This window comes from Neoarius graeffei, chromosome 4, assembly GCF_027579695.1.
Source record: "Neoarius graeffei isolate fNeoGra1 chromosome 4, fNeoGra1.pri, whole genome shotgun sequence".
NCBI lineage: Eukaryota > Metazoa > Chordata > Actinopteri > Siluriformes > Ariidae > Neoarius > Neoarius graeffei.
The window spans coordinates 3,642,099-3,662,600 of NC_083572.1; the positions used below are offsets into that span (position 1 = coordinate 3,642,099).

The window sequence follows — 20,502 nt, forward strand, 5'->3', positions numbered from 1 at the left end:
CATTCATTTTCCAGGTTATTTCATGTATGGCTGAGTGTTTCTATGATATACTTTTGAAATAAATTCATTTTGTCATTTACTTTTCCAAATATGCAGTAAATATCTTGTTTTTGTTTAGCACAAATCATCATTTTTATTTTTCCTTTCTTAAGTTATGAACAAGCACAGCTTTTGTAATTCTACATCAAGTTTACACACATGGGTCAGAACCGACCCGCACGCATTTACTCCAGCGTTTGGTGGGAACTGTGAATTGTGCTTGTGTCCGACATTTCACAGCTCAGCACAGCACCCTTTGCCCATCTAATACATGCAAGGAATGTTTTTCAATTGTTCTAACGTTACCTTAGAAAAAAATGGATGATGTTTAGGTTCCCTTGAGAGTGAGTCGATTACTTGCCAGAAAGTTACAAGTAATTACTATTAGCTACCGAGCTGTTGACATATTCTACTTTAGTTAGCTAATTTTATTGTAGTTGGCTTAGCTACCGTAACTACATAGTTAATAAATAAATAACTGGCCCCATTCACTGCTAAAGTAATTACTTGAAACAAATTATTATTATAGTATTAAGACATTTAATTTTAAATCACACTTGGATGACCCATGTGTAGTAATATAAAAAGTATTTTTGTTCATAAAGTAGGAAAGAAAAAATTAAATTAATGATTTGTGGTAATTAAAAACAAGATATTTAAAGAATACTTGGAATAGTCAATCATAAAATAAATTGATTTCAAAAGATAGAGCAAAGAAAAACTCAAAACATTTTTGACCCATGTTGTGCATTAGAAGGGGTGTGCATATGTTTTGCATCAAAGGGTTAAGACAGGATCCAAAGGCTATGTGTCCAAAATGCCACAGCATCCTGTCTCATTGACTCGGACAGTGTGCAAAACCCTGTCTTTCCACCGTCATTAGTGTAATGCATTCCAGTACAGTGTTATCTGTGGCAGATTTGTCCAAAACAGACACATCTTCCAATCAGATGCTCGATACTGTGACATAATAGAAGGGCTTCAGAGCACAGAATGAAGAGAAGCTCAGCTTTGCAGTGGGGTTCCTAGAGGAAATCAATGTGGAAGCCGATCACAGAGTCTGTCGGTATCATTCTCTCCTACTTCTTATCAGTTATCACAATTATATCAGTTGTCACACATTTCAGGGCCCAGATGAACAGCAGAGTGATACCCGGAGGGCAAGAAAGAAAGGACCTTTAGAGATATTGTGGGAGGAGATGGAAAATGAGATGGGAGGGGAGATGGAAGAGGATGTGGAAATGGAAGATGTGATGGAAGAGTTGGATGAGGAGCCATTGAAAGGTCCTGAGGGTACTGTGACAGTAACGACTGTTAGCAGCCTTAATAATGGAGACTGGTTAGCAGTAGTGTATGATGACCACTGGTGGCTAGCCAAGACCATTGCTGTGGATACTGATCGTCAAGATGTGAAAGTGGAATTTCTGCATCCCCATGGTCCAACAGCAAAGGTTAAGCCCAAGTGTGGCAAGAAGGATGTCTGTTTTTGCCCAGTTCAAGACATCATAATGAAACTAATGGGAAATGCATCACCAGTCCAATCAAGAACATGAGAAACCTACAGTATTGCCCCTGATGTGATGGACTTCATAGAGCGTGAGCATGTCCGACGCCTGCTGCTCAAGGCATAAGCGCCTTGTGTGACTGCATTCACGCTCTAAAGCATACTGTGGTTTTTTTCATTGTAAGCACTTCCTCAACACCTGTGTGTTCCCGTTCTCTTCTTTTTCCTAGTTTTGAAGCATGCCATGTTTTGCAGCAACACCTATGGCTGATTGTTATATGAGCTTAATTCAAATTCTTCACTTATTTTGAAAGTTTGAAATGGTGTATTTAGAGTTTGTTTATTACAGTTGAATTAAAAATATGTTCAGTATAAGACAAAGAGTTCTCATCTCATCTCATTATCTCTAGCTGCTTTATCCTTCTACAGGGTCGCAGGCAAGCTGGAGCCTATCCCAGCTGACTACGGGTGAAAGGCGGGGTACACCCTGGACAAGTCGCCAGGTCATCACAGGGCTGACACATAGACACAGACAACCATTCACACTCACACCTACGCTCAATTTAGAGTCACCAGTTAACCTAACCTGCATGTCTTTGGACTGTGGGGGAAACCGGAGCACCCGGAGGAAACCCACGCGGACACGGGGAGAACATGCAAACTCCACACAGAAAGGCCCTCGCCGACCACGGGGCTCGAACCCGGGCCTTCTTGCTGTGAGGCGACAGCGCTAACCACTACACCACCGTGCCGCCTAGACAAGGAGTTGTTATTTCTTAATCTATTGTCACTTCCATCTGTTTAAAAAAGCATGTGTGGATTAATCAGAAATGCAAATACAGTTTTGTCAACTCCGTCAGTTTCCTGTCAACTCCGTCAGATCTTCATCAGCACTGTCAGATGTAGGTTTTTATAATTTTTTTGGGAAAAAACAAATTCCTTCTTCAGTTTTTGTTGTTTAAGTAACAAAGGATCATCAGATCTACATCATCTTGTGTCTTATTCATGTAAGGATTCTTTTTCTTTAGTGGCAAAATAAAAGATAAAGTTTGAAAATGCAAAATTTTAGAAATCTGCGTATTCATAACAGTGTGAAATTAAGCCTTTAGTTTATATATTATATTTTATTGCTTATCAGAGTAACTGCACACTATTACAACATACATCAGAACTTAAAATTATTGTTGGGCTATTATAATTATATAATTATATACTTTTAGTGTGTCTGACGGAGTTGACACAAATCAAGTTTTTAAGGTAAACATGTGAATTTGTTAAAAAGTTTTTTTAACCTCCAGCCTGCACCTTTACATGGTTAAATAGCACAGATTGTTATCTACATGAATATATAACTCTAGTCAATATAGTATAAATTTTCAAAAAAAGTTTTTCAGAAAGTGTTTTGTCCCAACTCTCAAGAATCAGTAAGCTACACTAGTTACGTTATAGGAGCTATAAACAGCCGTTACGTCTCTTAACAAGACATCTTACCATAAAATGAAAAGGTAAAGTTTAATCTCAGACTGGTAGAAAGCACTGACACTGGAGACTCCTTCCATAAACGTTAAGAAACATCTCCTGACCAAGAACGCGATTTTTTTAATTGGTTTACGTGGTGCTCCCACCAAGTTGTTATTATAGAAACGATGACACATTTCCTGTTATTGAAACTGTTATTTATATCAGACCTTCCAAACCTCAACCGATGAGAATCTCAGAAAAAGCAGCGGTTCTCCGTGACGTGAGCAGCCAGCTAGCATGTGAGCAACAAGCGCAAGGAATGCAATAAGTAGCTCCGCCACTTGTTTTTTTTTAGAAACAAGGCCAACAGGATCAGACTTCTAAAACGTGCAGATGTCTGAGGACGAAGTTCACGTCAAGTGACACAAAAGTAACCCAGTACCAAAAGTGCACTTCTTCTAGCGTTTCCACTGCGTTCGTTTCTCATCGAGGCGACTTTTCCTCAGCGCTAAATCATCGGCACCTGCGATAAAAACAAGCGTAAAGTTGACCAGCTACAGGAAGTCGACTCACCCCTGGAGCTCCTTGACGGAAACGGAGATCTTCAGGTTGTGTCCGAGGATGTAGAGAGCCGTGAGAATGTCGGCCCACTGCACCATCTCGCCCAAAGGTCCACCTTTCAGAACCTTCGGACTGAAAACATCCCCAGATTCCTCCGTCAGGAAACCGACGTGCACCAGAATCTGCAGTAGAACAGCGATGCTGATTAAAATCCTGTATTCCATTAGATTTAGATTTGTGAAAAAAAAAAAAAAGGCAAGGAAGTCTATTAAGTCAGGAATAAAACCCTGTGTGTCATGCAGTTAGAGGGAAATAATCAACGATGGGGTGGAGTGACGAAGCCGAGTCACTGTTATCACCTCCACTTCGAGTTTCGAGTCTTTTATTCTTCTTATCCAACACCTATTTTCAATGGCGACCATTTATTTTTCGGAATGAACAACACGTCATACTTTTTATCCATTTATAGTTACATTTCAGGTTTGTAAAACAGGTTCTCATTTATGTTATGTTATAACACCTGTAAACAGTCAACTTTTAAACACTTATAAACGTATAAACTCCATCTTGAAGTTAATTAGACGAACAAAAATGAAAACTGTTACAAAGCGCTGACACTGGAGACTCCTTCCATAAATACATACACTACCGTTCAAAAGTTTGGGGTCACTTTGAAATGTCCTTATTTTTGAAAGAAAAGCACTTTTCTTTTCACTTTAAACTAATCAGAAATCCACTCTATACATTGCTAATGTGGTAAATGACTATTCTAGCTGCAAATGTCTGGTTTTTGGTGCAATATCTCCATAGGTGTATAGAGGCCCATTTCCAGCAACTCTCACTCCAGTGTTCTAATGGTACAATGTGTTTGCTCATTGCCTCAGAAGGCTAATGGATGATTAGAAAACCCTTGTACAATCATGTTAGCACAGCTGAAAACAGTTGAGCTCTTTAGAGAAGCTATAAAACTGACCTTCCTTTGAGCAGATTGAGTTTCTGGAGCATCACATTTGTGGGGTCGATTAAATGCTCAAAATGGCCAGAAAAATGTCTCGACTATATTTTCTATTCATTTTACAACTTATGGTGGGAAATAAAAGTGTGACTTTTCATGGAAAACACTAAATTGTCTGGGTGACCCCAAACTTTTGAACGGTAGTGTACAAAAGAAACGGCTTCTTACAGAACGCTTCACCATATCAACAATTACATGTTTTTATGAGCTACTTCTGGTAAAATCGTGTGCTCTGATTGGTTCCTTGGCAGACAGAATTTTCCCGTAATGCATTCCCGTGGGCGATGATGGATTTTCTTTCCAAGGCGCCGGCTTTCCGTGTTGCAAAAAACAAACAAAATCAAAAAGACTAAAAAACGATTAATTGGGAAAAAATGGCTGAAAAACAAAAGACAAACAAGAGTCACTTGAAGAGTTATTCAAGAAATGAGCAACAAAGCGTGTCCAGAAAGCACTAACCGCTAAGAGAAATTCAGTTTTGAAACCACGAGGCGTTTATTCTGCGTACGTGACTCGACTACGTTACAAATATGACGTGACTGAAAGCAGCGTCATGCCTCGTTAGAATTAGTCTTTTTTAATCTTAGAAATAAAAAAACGATAGATAATAAACTCCTGATAAACCTCGCGTGCTCGGTCTTTACGGGAAAATATCAGACCGAGGTCTTGACAGTATGGACCGAGCACGTGAGGTTAAAAAGTAGCTTTTAATTCGTATATATTTAGTTGAGCGTCTGTTATATGTACACGTCCCTCTGAACAAGGCGTTGCTATAGAAACGATAATGCATCAGAACGAGCGCGTTAATACTCTCCAAACCTGTGATGTGTTATAGAACATTAATCAACCAATCAGAAGTGAGATGCGAGAACAACGCTGCGCTGTAAACACTTACGCCTGAAACTTTTCACAGAACTTTAAACTGTAGATGCGTAGAGAGAAGTGTGCGGTTTTTTTTTTTAATTACAGCCAGATAAATGTTAGAATATAAATAAATACGGTGGAAAGAAGCTGAATTCCTGTCCTATTTTTACAGGGAAGATGACTCAGACTTTATGCTAAAGACAGTTAGCGTGTGCATTGTGCTGGCGTTAGCGGAGTAGATGTGGGAAATGAGCGAACGCTGCTGTCAAGGGGAAGTGAAAGTCTATTTTAGTGAAGTGATTAAAATCACTGTGCTCCACAGGGAAGCAGCTCATTAAGCTCTTTGTGGGTTTATTTTAATTCCTTCCCTTGCTTTCGCCTACATCGCTGTTTTCTTTGCGTTTTATGTTAAATGCTTTTCTACGTTAAATGCCACGTTGGGTTTTTTGTTCTTAATCTCTGAGCCTGTTATCCAAAAGAAAACTTTTTTCATGTAAGATATAGAATCAACAGAAGAAAAGAGCAATAAACCGTGCATGCTTAATTCTGCTTTAACTCGTTACCCCTTAAAGCACTTGCTACAGCCACCCTTGTACCGTATATGTATATACTGTTCACCCTTAGAACGTATTTACAAGAAAAAAAGTCATCAAATGTCGTCGTTATGGGATGTACACGGGGTCGTCATATGTCATCATTAAGGGGTAAAGAGTTAAGCTTGTTTACACGGTCATGGCTGCATCGCTGCTCGCCAGTTCTAAATGACACATGATGTCAAGTGGACTTCTGCTTCAAGCCCCGCCCCTTGGTGCATAATGGCCGACTTTTACTACAAAACGTTCATCGGTCACTTTTTTTTTAGAATCTATTCCATTACTTTGTTGTTTTTTTTTAAACTGGATGTTCATGTTTCTCCGAGTGAACACACTACACTCGAGAACCCACATTATTCCTATCCCAGCTCACCTTCTTTATCTAATCAGCGAATTAACAGATCAGGGTTCGAACAGTGACAGGGCGGGGTACTCCTTGGATACTGGATAGTTATGTGCTTCTACTTGGAACCGTGTACCTGCAGCAGCATACCTAAAAGGTTCCTACAAATGGTCCTTGATTGGTTTGTTGCACAATTAAGGGCTCTAATCTTCCAAAAAAATGTTCTACCTGAGACCCTTTTGAACAGGGAAACCTTTAAGGTTCCTACAGAAGGTTTTTAAGAGTTCACCGGATGGTTAAGAGCGTCCCAAAATCCTTCCAACTGGGACATTTTCTGACAATCTGTTATGTGGTTCAATACAGAACGTGAACAGAACGTATGGTTCCCTCAGATGGTTCTTCAAGGGTTCAGTGGTTAACCAAGGGTTTGTAGTGTCCAAAATGGGTTCGACCTGGAGCCCTTTTTAAAGGGATTTTTTTTTTGGATCGATCAACAACCTATAATGTTGCACCAGTGGGTTCTTTGGGGTTTCAGGTTCTTAGATCACAAAAAATGAGTTCTCTGTGGGACACTTTCTGAGAGAGAAACACTGTGTTGTAGGGTTACAGGCAGAACTTATAAGGTTCCTCTAGAAGGTTCTATAAGGGTTTGTTGGATAGACAAGAGTTCAAGACTACGTCCAAAAAAAGGTTTCTTTAGAGGGTTGATTAAGGGACATAGCTTCCAAAAACAGTTACTCAGAAAATCTCATCTCATCATCTCTAGCCGCTTTATCCTTCTATAGGGTCGCAGGCAAGCTGGAGCCTATCCCAGCTGACTACGGGCGAAAGGCGGGGTACACCCTGGACAAGTCGCCAGGTCATCACAGGGCTGACACATAGACACAGACAACCATTCACACTCACATTCACACCTACGGTCAATATAGAGTCACCAGTTAACCTAACCTGCATGTCTTTGGACTGTGGGGGAAACCGGAGCACCCGGAGGAAACCCACGCAGACACGGGGAGAACATGCAAACTCCGCACAGAAAGGCCCTCGCCGGACCCGGGGTTCGAACCCAGGACCTTCTTGTTGTGAGGCGACAGCGCTAACCACTACACCACCGTGCCGCCCTACTCAGAAAATGTTTTTGCATTTTATTTATTTATGAAAGTAAACAACTGTGTGCAAATGCTTCACTGGCAAGGCGCAATTGCTGTGTCACTGAGTCATTGGGTTGATGAATCTCTGATTGAGTCATTGACTTGATGCCTCTCTGATTCACTGAGTAATCAGGTCAATGAGTCTCTGATTCACTGAGTTACTGACTCTGTGCCTCTCTGATTCACTGAGTCACTGAGTCTTTGATTCACTGAGCCATTGTGGGAATGAGCCTCCAATTCAGTGAGTCACTGAATTGATACGTCTCTGATTCACTGAGTCATTGGGTCGATGAGTCTTTGATTCACTGAGTCATTAGGTCAATGAGTCTTTGATTCACTGAGTCGATGAGTCACTGATTCACTGAGTCATTGGGTCAATGAGTCTTTGATTCACTGAGTCAATGAGTCTCTGATTCACTGAGTCATTGGGTCAATGAGTCTCTGATTCACTGAGTCACTGGGTCGATGAGCCTCCAATTCAAAGAGTCATTGAATCAATACATCTCTGATTCACTGAGTCATTGGGTTGATGAGTCTCTGATTCACTGAGTCATTGAGTCAATGGGTCAATGAGTCTCCGATTCACTGAGTCATTGGGTTGATGACTCTTTGATTCACTGAGTCACTGAATCAATGAGTCTCTGATTCACTGAGTCATTCAATTACTAAGTTACTGAGTCATTGACTAACCAACTCACTGAGTCTTTGAGTTACTGAGTCACTTAAAAAAGTATAGAAAGAGAGAGAGAGAGAGAGAGAGAGAGAGAGATAGAGAGAGAGAGAGAGAGAGAGAGAGAGACTCAAAGAAAGAACCTCCATAAGGTTTCGAGAAATATTTTCTCGCCTGTCTGCTCTGTTATAAATAATTGCAGAGTGGAAGCTCAGGCCTCACTCCTGATTCGCTCCCTGCTGTTTTTATGGTGCCTTGTTAATTAAGAAACACACCACACCATCCAACTTTCTTCATAATAAAAGATGAAACTGATTGTAATTTGCTCCGTCCAGCTTGTGACAGATGGTCAACAATTTAAAGCCATCTGTCAAACTTGCAGGCCAGGAAACAACACAAACTTATTCAACTCCGTTTCAGTCAAAACGAAAGTTACACCTTCTCCCAGGCGCACAAACTTCTACACAGGTGGTCTCGCTGGATGCAGCTTTGCATACTCGCCAGTTATGAGCAACACCTGATCGCATCATTATTTCCCCTTTACACCAACTGATCATCTGTTTGCTTCTTTAGTTTGGCTCGGATGTTAACCAGGATGCTAATGTCGCTAACAGTGGCCCCAATGGAAGCTTATAGCCACCAGCAGGGGCAGAGCTAAAGGGGTGGCAGGCAGGGCCATTGCCCCTGGGCCTTGGGCCCTCCCCCTAGCTGTACAGGGCCCCACCCTTTGACATTCAGGCCCTCCCAGTAAATGTGCCTTACGCGATTTCATTGGAAATTCCTTGAAACCTACAAGTTTTCACATGATTATATCTCTCATTTTTGCTACACATTCTTATCATGGTTAAAAATAAATAAAAAATAAAATTAAAAAAAATAAGGGGTGGCACGGTGGTGTAGTGGTTAGCGCTGTCGCCTCACAGCAAGAAGGTCCTGGGTTCGAGCCCCGTGGCCGGCGAGGGCCTTTCTGTGTGGAGTTTGCATGTTCTCCCCGTGCCCACGTGGGTTTCCTCCGGGTGCTCCGGTTTCCCCCACAGTCCAAAGACATGCAGGTTAGGTTAACTGGTGACTCTAAATTGAGCGTAGGTGTGAATGTGAGTGTGAATGGTTGTCTGTGTCTATGTGTCAGCCCTGTGATGACCTGGCGACTTGTCCAGGGTGAACCCCGCCTTTCGCCCGTAGTCAGCTGGGATAGGCTCCAGCTCGCCTGCGACCCTGTAGAAGGATAAATCGGCTACAGATCATGAGATGAGATGAGATAAAAAAAATTTTAAAAACCCTGTGAAATCCCTAAACAAACTTAAAATATAATAAATTGTAATGGTTTCAAGCTAAACTAAGCTGTTCTTTTTGTATTTAATTGCTTTTCGTTTGAGGAATTTGCAAAAAAACGGCAATGCATGATGGGCAGGATCTAAAGGCTGCCTAATGTCCTCATCCGTCTGACGACATACAACAAGACTAGTTGCGGTTGTTGGTTGTCTACTAGAAATGAATTCAGCATGTTTAAAAGTAAAAGTGGGGCACAAAAGAGGAAAGAAAAGAAAAATAAAGAGGAGGAAAACTCTAAACTTCCAAAGTTGGATTCATTTTTTACTTTGCCTTCTCCTGTCCCTGAATTTGCTAGTAGTGAACATGCATTGCCCTGTGTTAGCACTAGCAGCAGTAGCGTGGTGGTGCTTAGCAGTAGCTCCGGCCAAAGTCATATAGAGGAGGGTGGGGAACGTGGAGAGGGGTTAGCTGAGATGAGCAACCAGAATCAGGAGGGTAGGGAACGTGGAGAGTTAGCTGAAGTGAGCAGCATGATTCCCAGCATGGAATCATCAAACCCAGCTAATTTTCCAACAGACCGTGGTAATTTCCCTGAAAACATTGCAGATGCTAGCGTGAAGAAGTATATCCTTCAAACTGGCCCATGTAAGCCAAATGGTCCCTTTCCCGTCACTGGCAATCACAGTTTTTCAACCCATCACTACACATCTGTCACTAAAGCTGGTATTAAACTTCCACGAAGCTGCTTATGCTACTCGCCCAAGCTTGACTGTGCATACTGCGAGCCTTGCTGGCTTTTTGCCAGTTGTCAAGCCCCCTCCTACAATAATGCCTGGATAAACGGAGTTAGAGATTGGAAACATATCTCCTCCAAAATTGCAGTGCATGAATCTACCCAGATCCATCTCGGTGCGTGTGTAGTCTACGAGCAGCGGAAACTCCATGGTGCAGTAGATGCTGATATAGAGAGGGATGTTCGTAATGCGGCTAACTTTTGGAGGCAAATGTTAGAGCGCATTGTGAATGTCACACTGACCTTAGCGTCATGCAACATGGCATTTAGGGGACACCGAGAGTCCATTGGGCAAGGGAACGCAGGAAACTTTTTGTCCATCATTGAACTGTTGGCCCGCTATGACCCTGTCCTGAAAGAACTGATCAGCCGGCCCGAGGGATCAGTTAAATATCTGAGCCATGCTATTCAGGATGAGATAATTTATATATCATCACAGAGAGTCAAGAGCAACATAGTCCATGAAATAAATGCATCTCCATTTTATTCCATCATTATGGACACCATTCAAGACGTAGCAAAGCACAATCTGAGCCAGGTCTTCAGGTATGTTTTAATTGATCGAGATGGAATGGGTGTTGCTACAGATATCAGGATAGTTGAGGCTTTTCTTGGATTCGAGATAACTGTGAACGCATCTGCTTCTGAATTGGAGAGCCGAATTATTAGCTGCATTGAAGGGAATGGCTTAGATCTCTCCAGATGCCGTGGACAGGGTTATGACGGTGCAGCGAACATGAGCAGAATTTATTCTGGTGTTCAAGCGAGAATAGCGGCGCGGGAGCCCCTTGCTTTGTACAGTACGTGCACTGTGCGGCTCATTGTCTGAATTTGGTACTGAATGATTCTGTCAAAACTATCCCAGAGATTAGACAGTTTTATGATGTGGTTGAACAACTGTACAACTTTTTTGCCAGCAGTGTTAAGAGATGGCCATTACTTGGCGACTTATTGAGCCCAGAGAGCAGGGACATAACCTTGAAACGCCTCTACCCAACCCGCTGGTCCTCCCACTACAATGCGCTTGTTGCATTAAAGTACAGCTATGGAGACGTCATTAAAGCTCTCGACAAGCTCTCACTTACAAGCGAGAAAACGAATGAACGAGATGAGGCAGATGCACTTAAAAAGGCCATTATTAAATTTCAGTTCATATTTTTAATCAGGCTTCAAAGATTTTGGAGTGCACTAATGCCATCTCAAAGTTACTGCAGGAGAAGACCACTGATCTCCTCAAAGCGTCTGCATTATTGCAGAATGCTGTACGAACTCTACAGGAGTACAGGGAGCAGTTTGATGAGGCGAAGGCTTCCACACTGGCACTGGCTGTGAAATAGGGCAGTCAAACGCAATTTGTAGCCGCCAGGTTGAAAAAAGTGAAGCGCCACTTTGATCACCTTAGCGAAGACTGTCGGCTTTCCGATGCAGAACATTATTTCCGGGTGAATGTGTTCTATGCATGCCTTGATGTAATCATTCAGCAGCTGTCACAAAGGTTTGTCAGTTTAAATCGGACTGTTCGTTTGTTTGACGCTATTCATCCAAATACGCTCCAGCATGCCAAGGACGAGGAGCGATACGAAGTGGCCCGTCGACTGTGTGATCACTATAGTCGGGATATTGACTCCAGCTTTCCTGGTCAACTAGTGTCATTTACGTAGGGCTTGTTTCAAGGAGCAGATAGCGAGACACACATCTGTGCTTAGCCTGGCCAGGTTGCTGGTAGTAGATCATCCAGCAGTAACTTCTACATTTAGTGAGGTGTGCACGGCCTTCTTGCTTTGTCTCACTCTCCCCGTCTCAGTTGCGACAGCAGAGCGCTCTTTCTCCAAATTAAAATTGATAAAAAATGATCTCAGGAGCACAATGGGTCAAGAGAGACTCTGTGGATTGGCCATTTTATCAATTGAGAATGAGCGAGCAAGAGCGCTTAACATCCCTCAAATAGTCGACGACTTTGCGGAGCGCAAGGCGCGTCGAATGCCTTTTTAATGACGAACGCAGGTTTCCGTGTCGGCTTTGTAGTTGAAGACGTGCTTACACAATGAGGGTGGATCATTCATGATTGCTGGATTTTTTTGTTGTTGTTGTTTAGTGTCTATTTGGAACATAATAAAAAAAGGAATGGAAAATACAGGCTATGTCGGCCTATAAAAAAATAATAAAATAATTAAAATAATAATAATTTAAAAAAAAAAAACTTTGAGCAAGTTCTGTTCTAATATAGCCTGATTATATGCCGCAGGCCTTCTGTTTGTTTGCAATTTCGCTATGGCTCGGTTCAAAGGCTACGTTCTTAAAAACTATAATGCCGCAAGCCTTCTAATTTGTTTGTTTGCCATTTCGCTGTGTGTGGGGGGGGCTGATTGGTGTTTTGCCCCGGGGCCTTGTGTGCAGTTGTTCCGCCACTGGCCACCAGTTTAGCATTGTGCTAAAGTACTACTGTATGACACACGACACTTTGTTAACTTGGGTAGATTTCAAGCACATTCTAAAATTTTGTTATTTATCCTGAACTTGACGTGATTATATTTAACACAAGCCGTATTTCCACACCTGTGAGGAATCAGCGTTTATTTTTAACGTTACCATAGCAACAAGGAGAGCATAAGTCCTTCTGTCAGAGTGTAGCATGTCACGTAGCATATTAGCCGAGCGTTCAATCACATTCTCAGTGCTGAGTTCTGGATCCTGATTGGTCGGAAGGCGTTTCTATAGTAACAGCTCACTCACAGGGATGATCTGTATAAACATTAAAAAAATGCTGCTATTTAATAAATTAAAAAAAATATATATATATATATATATATATATATATATATATATATATATATATATATATATATATATAAAGTGCAGTAAGTGTCAGTAATAGAATTTCAACCTTGAGAGGCTCAGATCATATCCGTTCTTTTTTTTCTCCATTACTCAATCCACCATTTTATGCCGGTACTGATATCTGATACTTATGCTGGGTATTGAATGAATCCCATCGTTACTGTAAATGGATAAAAAAAAGTAGGTTGTATTGTTTTTAACAAAATAATAAAAAAAAAGATAATTGTTGAGAAATTGCTGTGATAGCAGAGCAGAGCGCTCATTGTACCTGATACTACTTTTTTTTTTAAATCAAAGGGTCGTTTCACACCAAATATCAACTTTGTTTCATTTATTATGGCTTGCTGAAATACAGTTTATCGTATTTTTCTTTTTAATATTGAAACATTTCATTTCATTATTTTTAAGCCATTTTTGGTCGACAGCATTTCTTTACATGCGCTGAAGACTTTTGTACAGCACTGTATAAGAGAAATGAAACATTTAATGGTGTGATGTTTTCAGAAAATAATCAGCTTCAGGGTCGTAATATTTCCTGTTTTTATCTCTTACAAGGATTATTAACAGATTATGAGGCTGCATGGAAATGTTGCTACAACTGAAGAGTTTGGTTCCAAAATGCGATAAACACCAAATTTAAAAAAACTGAAACTCCCACCACCAAACCATCAACAATTATCATATCTTACTCTTACCATATTCAGTTTTCACCAAAACATGATATCTACCATTGATTTACACACTGCATTACGGCCTTTCATTCCAAAACACAACAAGCGCCATCACCAATTTTTTTCAAAACCAGTCATATCCATTTGTCCAGTCAGAGGCTGCCATTGGCGTAAAGTCTTCTAAGATGGCTGCGACCATGAAGTAGGAAATCGTTTAGTCACTTCTCGCATTTATTGGACAAGTTCATGTTGAATTATGAATAATTTCGATAAAATTATCTAAAAAAAATCTATAAAATAAAATAATGTCATGAAAGAACACGGTTAAAGCTCATACGCAACGGTTTTAATTTTATGCACAATTGAAACTTTATATGTTAAAAAAGCCTCTGTAATTTTCTTCTGGTCCCAAGAAGTATTGTTAATAAGTAATAATTAAAATAAGTTAGCGCGGATCGCGGCGAATTTCTGTCAGCTATTTTCATGAAATGCTCGGCGCGTGACGTCATTTAAGTCAAACAAACCGCTTGAGTTGAGTCCACTTCCGTTTACTTACATTGCCGTTCGGCTTGAGTGCAGACGTGCGTTCGGGAATTTCCAAAGAAAAACCCCCATGCCTTATTGTAGTGCAGTGAACTGTAACAACGGGACCGGTTCAGGAAGAAGTTTTTACCTTTTTCCGAGAGAGGAGAAGAGGCGGAGAGAGTGGATTGTGCGCGTGAAACAAAATCAAGCAGTCAAAGAAGAAACAGAGCAGCAACACTCAAGCAAAAAGGAGAAGATTGGAGGTAAACATTTTTACCTTTGCTTGCAATTGACAAGTCAAGAATCCTGAGGGATCCTGTACAATCATTGTGGAAATGAGACAAAGGGATATTTCCTCGTTTAGAGTCGGCTATAAATAGTATAATGCCGCGGATGGTAGGCTAATGTGGCCGACCGGCGCGCTGTCCAGTAATCGTTCCCTATATCCACTAGGGAGGGCGGTTTAATTATTCTTCAAAAGGGCTCTTATTTAGTATTATGACGAAAGTAGGAATTTATCATAACTACCAGGATAAATCGTTTGGGCGCGAGTCTTGTTGAGGTCCGTACACGTGTGCTCAGTTCGCAGGTAAACACAGAGCTGCTCCCGGTCTGTTTGCCTTGAATGACGTCACCAGTGGCGATCCTAGAGTGATTTACTCCCCGGGCGAAACCCCCTGCTGGCACCCCCCCCGCCTGTCTTGTTTTTTTTTTTTCGTGGTTTTTTTTGGAGGGACCGTTTTTTTTTTCGTACCCGCGCTCGTGCCGCCCCCCCCCCCCGCATTGGGCTTTGTATTATCCAACAGAATGTTAACAGCTTTACATGGTCGTTTAAACATTTCTCGTCGTGTGTTGTACGTCGCGGACACGGCCCGTTATAAATTTGCTGTTACCAGAATGGCAATGATCAAGTCGTAATGTATTACTTAAGACTCTGTGTAATGTCATAGTAGTGTAGTACTATGGTAGTAAAGTCTTTTTGATGACTAGTACAACGTTCCGCTGGCGGGATTGTGCATATTATGGGATGGGGCTACGACAAGTTAGGCACACACACACACACTGATGATGTCACCTGCGCAACTTTGGTATTGGGCTTCCCCATCCAAAATGTTCACACACACACACACACACCCGCCCATTTTTTCGGGGGTTTTTTGGGGGGACCTTTTTTTTGGGGGGGGGGGGGGGACAGTTTTTTTTTTTTTCGCGCCTGCACTCGTGCCGCCCCCCCGCGATGCCCCCCCGGGCGGCTGCCCAGTCGGACCGCCCCAGGACCGCCCCTGGATGTCACGACGACGGTCTCCTGGCGGTGAAAGTGCGCATAAGTGAGATGTAAACAAACCTTCAGAAATTGGGCAAAACAGTATATTTTAACCGTTTTATTCAATTTCATGGTGCAAATTAGACACCAGGAAGATTGAATTCGCTTTTTGGGTCGTTCTTCTAGAAAATAAAGTTGATATTCTACGTTCCACCTCCGACCCTTGCCGATGACCTTTAAACGCACTTTAAATAGAAAGGGATATGTACGGTAGCATTTTGGGGGAAATGCCATGGTGTGAATATGTAGTGACTTGACAAAAAAATAATTACTTGGTTCAGTATAAAGCTGTTAATTAGCTCTGGATTTCATTTTTAAAGTTTATCATCATTAAGGAGTTAGTCAATAAATTTTAAAACAGGATACAGTGGTTTTCTTTTTATCACTTCCCGTAATCAGAAAAAGTGATTTTTCTTGAAATAATGGAATTGGATATATAACGTTTTGGAACCAAACTCTTCAACTGGAAAAAAAATGCTTTTGGCTCAATAATGATGTGTGTATTAGACCGTTAATTCTGACTCGTTTCAGTATTAGCAAAGAAAATCGTGACATTTCATTAAGATCGTTAACTCATTAACTGGAAGCGTCAGTGTAAGTGTGTGTGAATATTCACGTGGCTGTATTCCTGGATAAATTACAGCTCGACTGGATGTGAAAGCTCCTGAAATGCTATAAAAAGCAACACTGCACGTTCCACAGCAGCACTCCAGTGTTGTCAGACGCAGCTTTTTCTTTTCTGACGTCTCGTTCAGACGGCCTCGAAACCACAGGGTCGGGTGTTGGTGCTCCAGGCATGTGGGCTGAGAAAAAGACCTGGCCCGACTTTTGTTTCTCCCACGCATGAGTTTCTGAAGCGGTGAAGCAGAGAACTGCCGACCTTCTCCACACATAACATCTAAACACATTTTCTTTTCGACTCACCAGGGACTGCGAATAGTTTCACTGCATTCTAGAAGAACAAACTCATAAATTACACTTTTTTTTTCGAGCCAATGGTTGAGGTTTTTGAAGACCTTTTCATTATACTTACTTGAGCTTCACAACTCCCTTCTCAAAGCTCAGACAGTGTTGATTAATTTCCTATAACAGCAGGATTATCCTGTATTAATGCACACGTTATGATCGGGTATCGTTTCTATGGTAACAGCTTGTTCACATGGAAACAGATTTTTAAAAAACAAGCAAACAAAAGTGTAATCGTTGATATGGCGAAGGACACGTCTATTTCATTGTCTTCATGATGCTGGACGTTACATTTTGTGTATTTTTGGGGAATTTGTGACAAATCACATATCATTCTTTAATAAATAAAAAATGGCAACTGTTGCTGCTGTGGTGTAAAAGAAATAAAATACTTCTGGGACGTGCTGTGATTGGACAACAATCAACGTCTGGTTGGGAAGACGAACGCCACTTCATCACACCGTTCCGTCGTTGATTATTTTACTATAAACGCATAGCAGAATGTTTTCAGTTCTAACTGATTTGATAAAGAATACCATGATACATTTTTATCCATTTAGAGTTACATTAATGTCATGCTTTAACCCTTACATCATTCTGATGGTGGACTGATGTGTGTGACTGATTTATACACCAGCCAGTAGGGTTTGAGATACACTCCAGCACCTCATGCCACCCCCCCTTCCTCCTGCCAGCCAACGTGATCCTGGACGAGGCATCAAAGCAGGCATGAGGAGATCGATAGATCGATAACGACAAGCCTGAATGAGTGGAAACTGTGAGAGACCAGAGACGAGCTGAGCTGTGATGTAAAGACGCTGCATAAGTTATCAACACCAGCGTGGAGTCCTGACACGACCTGATACACATCACTCACCGTCCTGTCATGCTTGACCTTTGAAATTCTTGACCATTTGGAAATATTTCTTTATGACACGCTGTAACAGCTGAAAAACCCAAGCAGAATGCTAACTAGCTCGGGGCCAGAGGACAGCGCGCTAGCCGTCTGGGTTAAACAGTGCTAGCAGTGTGTATGCACGGCAGCTGGGGCGTCATTCAGAAAATGAATGCGACTTGTCGATGTTAAAATGACCTCTTCAACCCCCAGATGGTGCTCACAGATGGACCTGTCTGTCTCCGCAGAGTGCTACAGTTTGAAAAGAACCGGTTTGTTTTCCTTCCCTGAGTTTACCAGGTCAAGAAACGACCTTGAGTTCAGCACTGCGCTGCGGTGAGCTGCTCTGAAACCCGGGGCTCGCATTTTACTGCTACTGACATCATGAGCCTCAATCAAAATCTCATTCTGAACAGGTTTTCATGGACCAGAGATGATTTTTTTTTTCATTAAGATGCTGTGTGTTGCTTCATTTTGCAGGAGCTGCTGAGTAATAACCTTCCGATATTGGTTCGTCTTGTCGAGAACAGACTGTAGCTAAATAGCACAGCTAATGTACGCTGTAAAAACGCAAACCTTTAAGTCAAAGGTGAAAACGTAACTTTAATGTTTTCCGGCATCTTCAGAACAGAGGAGTGTTGTGGTTTCTCTGGAACATGACAAGCAGCACTTTGGCGCTTTTTTAAAATAAAACCAGAGGCTAAGATGTCTGCCAGTTTTCTGAGAGGATCGTTCATTTTTGTCAACCTGGAACGACCATCACTGAACGGAGGTGGGGGTCTATGACATCTTTTATCAGCCACCTACAATGCAGCCGTCGGCATTCTGATTCGGATTCTATGATGATCCGTGAGAGGATAAATACCGGATACTTCCTATTGAGGTTTTTCACCCACGTGACCAAGTCATGTGATGCATCGTTAGGCTGCCATTTTGGACGTCACGGCTCGAATCGGTTTGAATGCGAGGAAGGCGACAAACGAAAAACATAAAAGAAAAAGGAGCGAGATGCAGAAAACACCTTCACTACCCAGCGACGTAGGGCATTTACAGGGCGAGCAGAGGGAGAGGTATTTGCAAAAATTGAGGTTAGCAGGCTTAGAGAACGACGTTTACCTGCTTCCACCAGGATTGTTCACTGACGTACGGAAGTACACGAAGCCCTCGTCTTTACCTGACTTCGGCCCACATGATCTGTATACCTATGTCGTTAAAAACCCATCGCCATACACAGGTATTGATCTGAAAGCGTATAAGAGTTTGGATGCCTACAAATATTTTGTGTCAGGCTGGGTAACATGCCTACATCAGTGGGTCGTCCCTGGAGCCGGTGGTCGCCATCTTATTACAGCTAAGGTTTGTTCACATTTTCATTTACTTTCGGTCCTCAGGATAAACAAAATGTTATTAAATGTCATTGAAATAACTTCTTAGCCTGTTGAGACATGGCCCGTTATAAATTTGCTGTTACCAGGCAATGACCAAGAACTGTATTATTAGGGTCGGTGTCTGTGTTGTAGCAGTGTACTAGCAGCTAGCTGTTAGCACTAGCTAATGTCAACAACATAGTAGCTGGTATGTTACTGTAGCAATGTTTACGTTCAGTCATTTGGATGACTGTTAAAACCTTTCAGTCTCAAGTTTTTCCTTTACTGGATTTACTAGTTTACTGTAATTATGATGCGGCAGCTATTTACACTGGATCCAGTGTAAATAGCTGCCGGAGCACGCTCTGGCTTGCTCCCCCTCAAATTAAGCAGCGCGCTCCGGCTTGCTCCCGGAGTGCTCCGGCCGAGGTTCCAGAGCGCGCTCCGGCTTGCTCCCCCTCAAATTAAGCAGCGCGCTCCGGAACCTTTTTTTGAGGGGGAGCAAGCTGCCGGAGCGCGCTGCTTAATTTGAGGGGGAGCAAGCCGGAGCACGCTCCGGCAGCTATTTATACTGGATCCGGTGTAAATAACTGCCGGATCATAATTACAGTAAACTAGTAAATACAGTAAAGGAAAAACTTGAGACTGAAAGGTTTTAACAGTCATCCAAATGACTGAACGTAAACATTGCTACAGTAACATACCAGCTACTATGTTGTTGACATTAGCTAGCTTGACCTTCAAAATGGCGGACACCGGGGCGTCACGTGACCCTGTGACTTCAGGTGAAATACCTCTATTAGTCAGACAGAACTGAGGAAGCCTTTAGGATGAGAGGCGAAACATTTTCAAGAATCTTCAAGCAAGTCCAGTTGCTCTCTTCAACCAACCACAGATTTGAGCTAGATTATTCTCAAGTCACGCTACATCTTCTTCTTACACTCCTGTCTCCCAACAAAACCAGTCATGTGTTGTCTAGTAGTGGGATTGAAGTTACTCGGAAGCAGTCTGGCACCATGTGAAAGCCTCAGCTGTAGTTTGAGTCTCATGGCGGTAGAAACGCTCTGTTTGTGCAGCCTGCCACGGTGGCTAATGATGTGCGTCGAGTTCGTCTCCGACCAGCTGGAATCAGTGACATCCAGGGGCCAAGTGTGTGTGTGTGTGTGTGTGTGTGTGTGTGTGTGTGCATTCTGTTCTACCCACACACCCTTGTAATGAGGATGGATTGCTCTGTTTACAGAACACACCTCCTCTTTGCCTCGCTGTACAACCTGAACCAGCGCTCAAAGCACCGGATGCACTTCCAAAATCCAGCTAATGCTAATTACCTTTGATTTAAAAACAAAACAAACAATCACGAGGGATGCCGGGAAACAGAGTGCATCAAGACGTGAACGGCTTCTATACACACCAGACATGGTTAATCACCCAGGATGGATCTATAAAATGTCCTCGCCATCACGGCGCCATTGCTCGGGCAGACGTGAGGCCTTTAAGGCTAATCCGCAGTGGATTCTCCGCAAAGCCGATGCTACAAAATGGCAGTCTGATGTAGGCCGAAACACACACACACACACACATGACTATCTGGTGCAGGAATCTCATTTTGCAATTACACCCTGTGTTCCCATTGCAAAGCGATCCGTTATCCGC

At 42.2% G+C, this 20,502-nt stretch overlaps 1 protein-coding gene across 1 annotated transcript in view; it reads right to left on the bottom strand.

The window, feature by feature from the left end:
• Positions 1-20,502, bottom strand: part of LOC132884743 (alpha-1,6-mannosylglycoprotein 6-beta-N-acetylglucosaminyltransferase B-like) — a 235,072-nt gene that overhangs the window by 99,743 nt on the left and 114,827 nt on the right. The window contains exon 8 of the mRNA XM_060918644.1: positions 3,578-3,747. Coding sequence (XP_060774627.1) covers positions 3,578-3,747 — 170 coding nt within the window. The remainder of the gene's footprint in view (positions 1-3,577; positions 3,748-20,502) is intronic.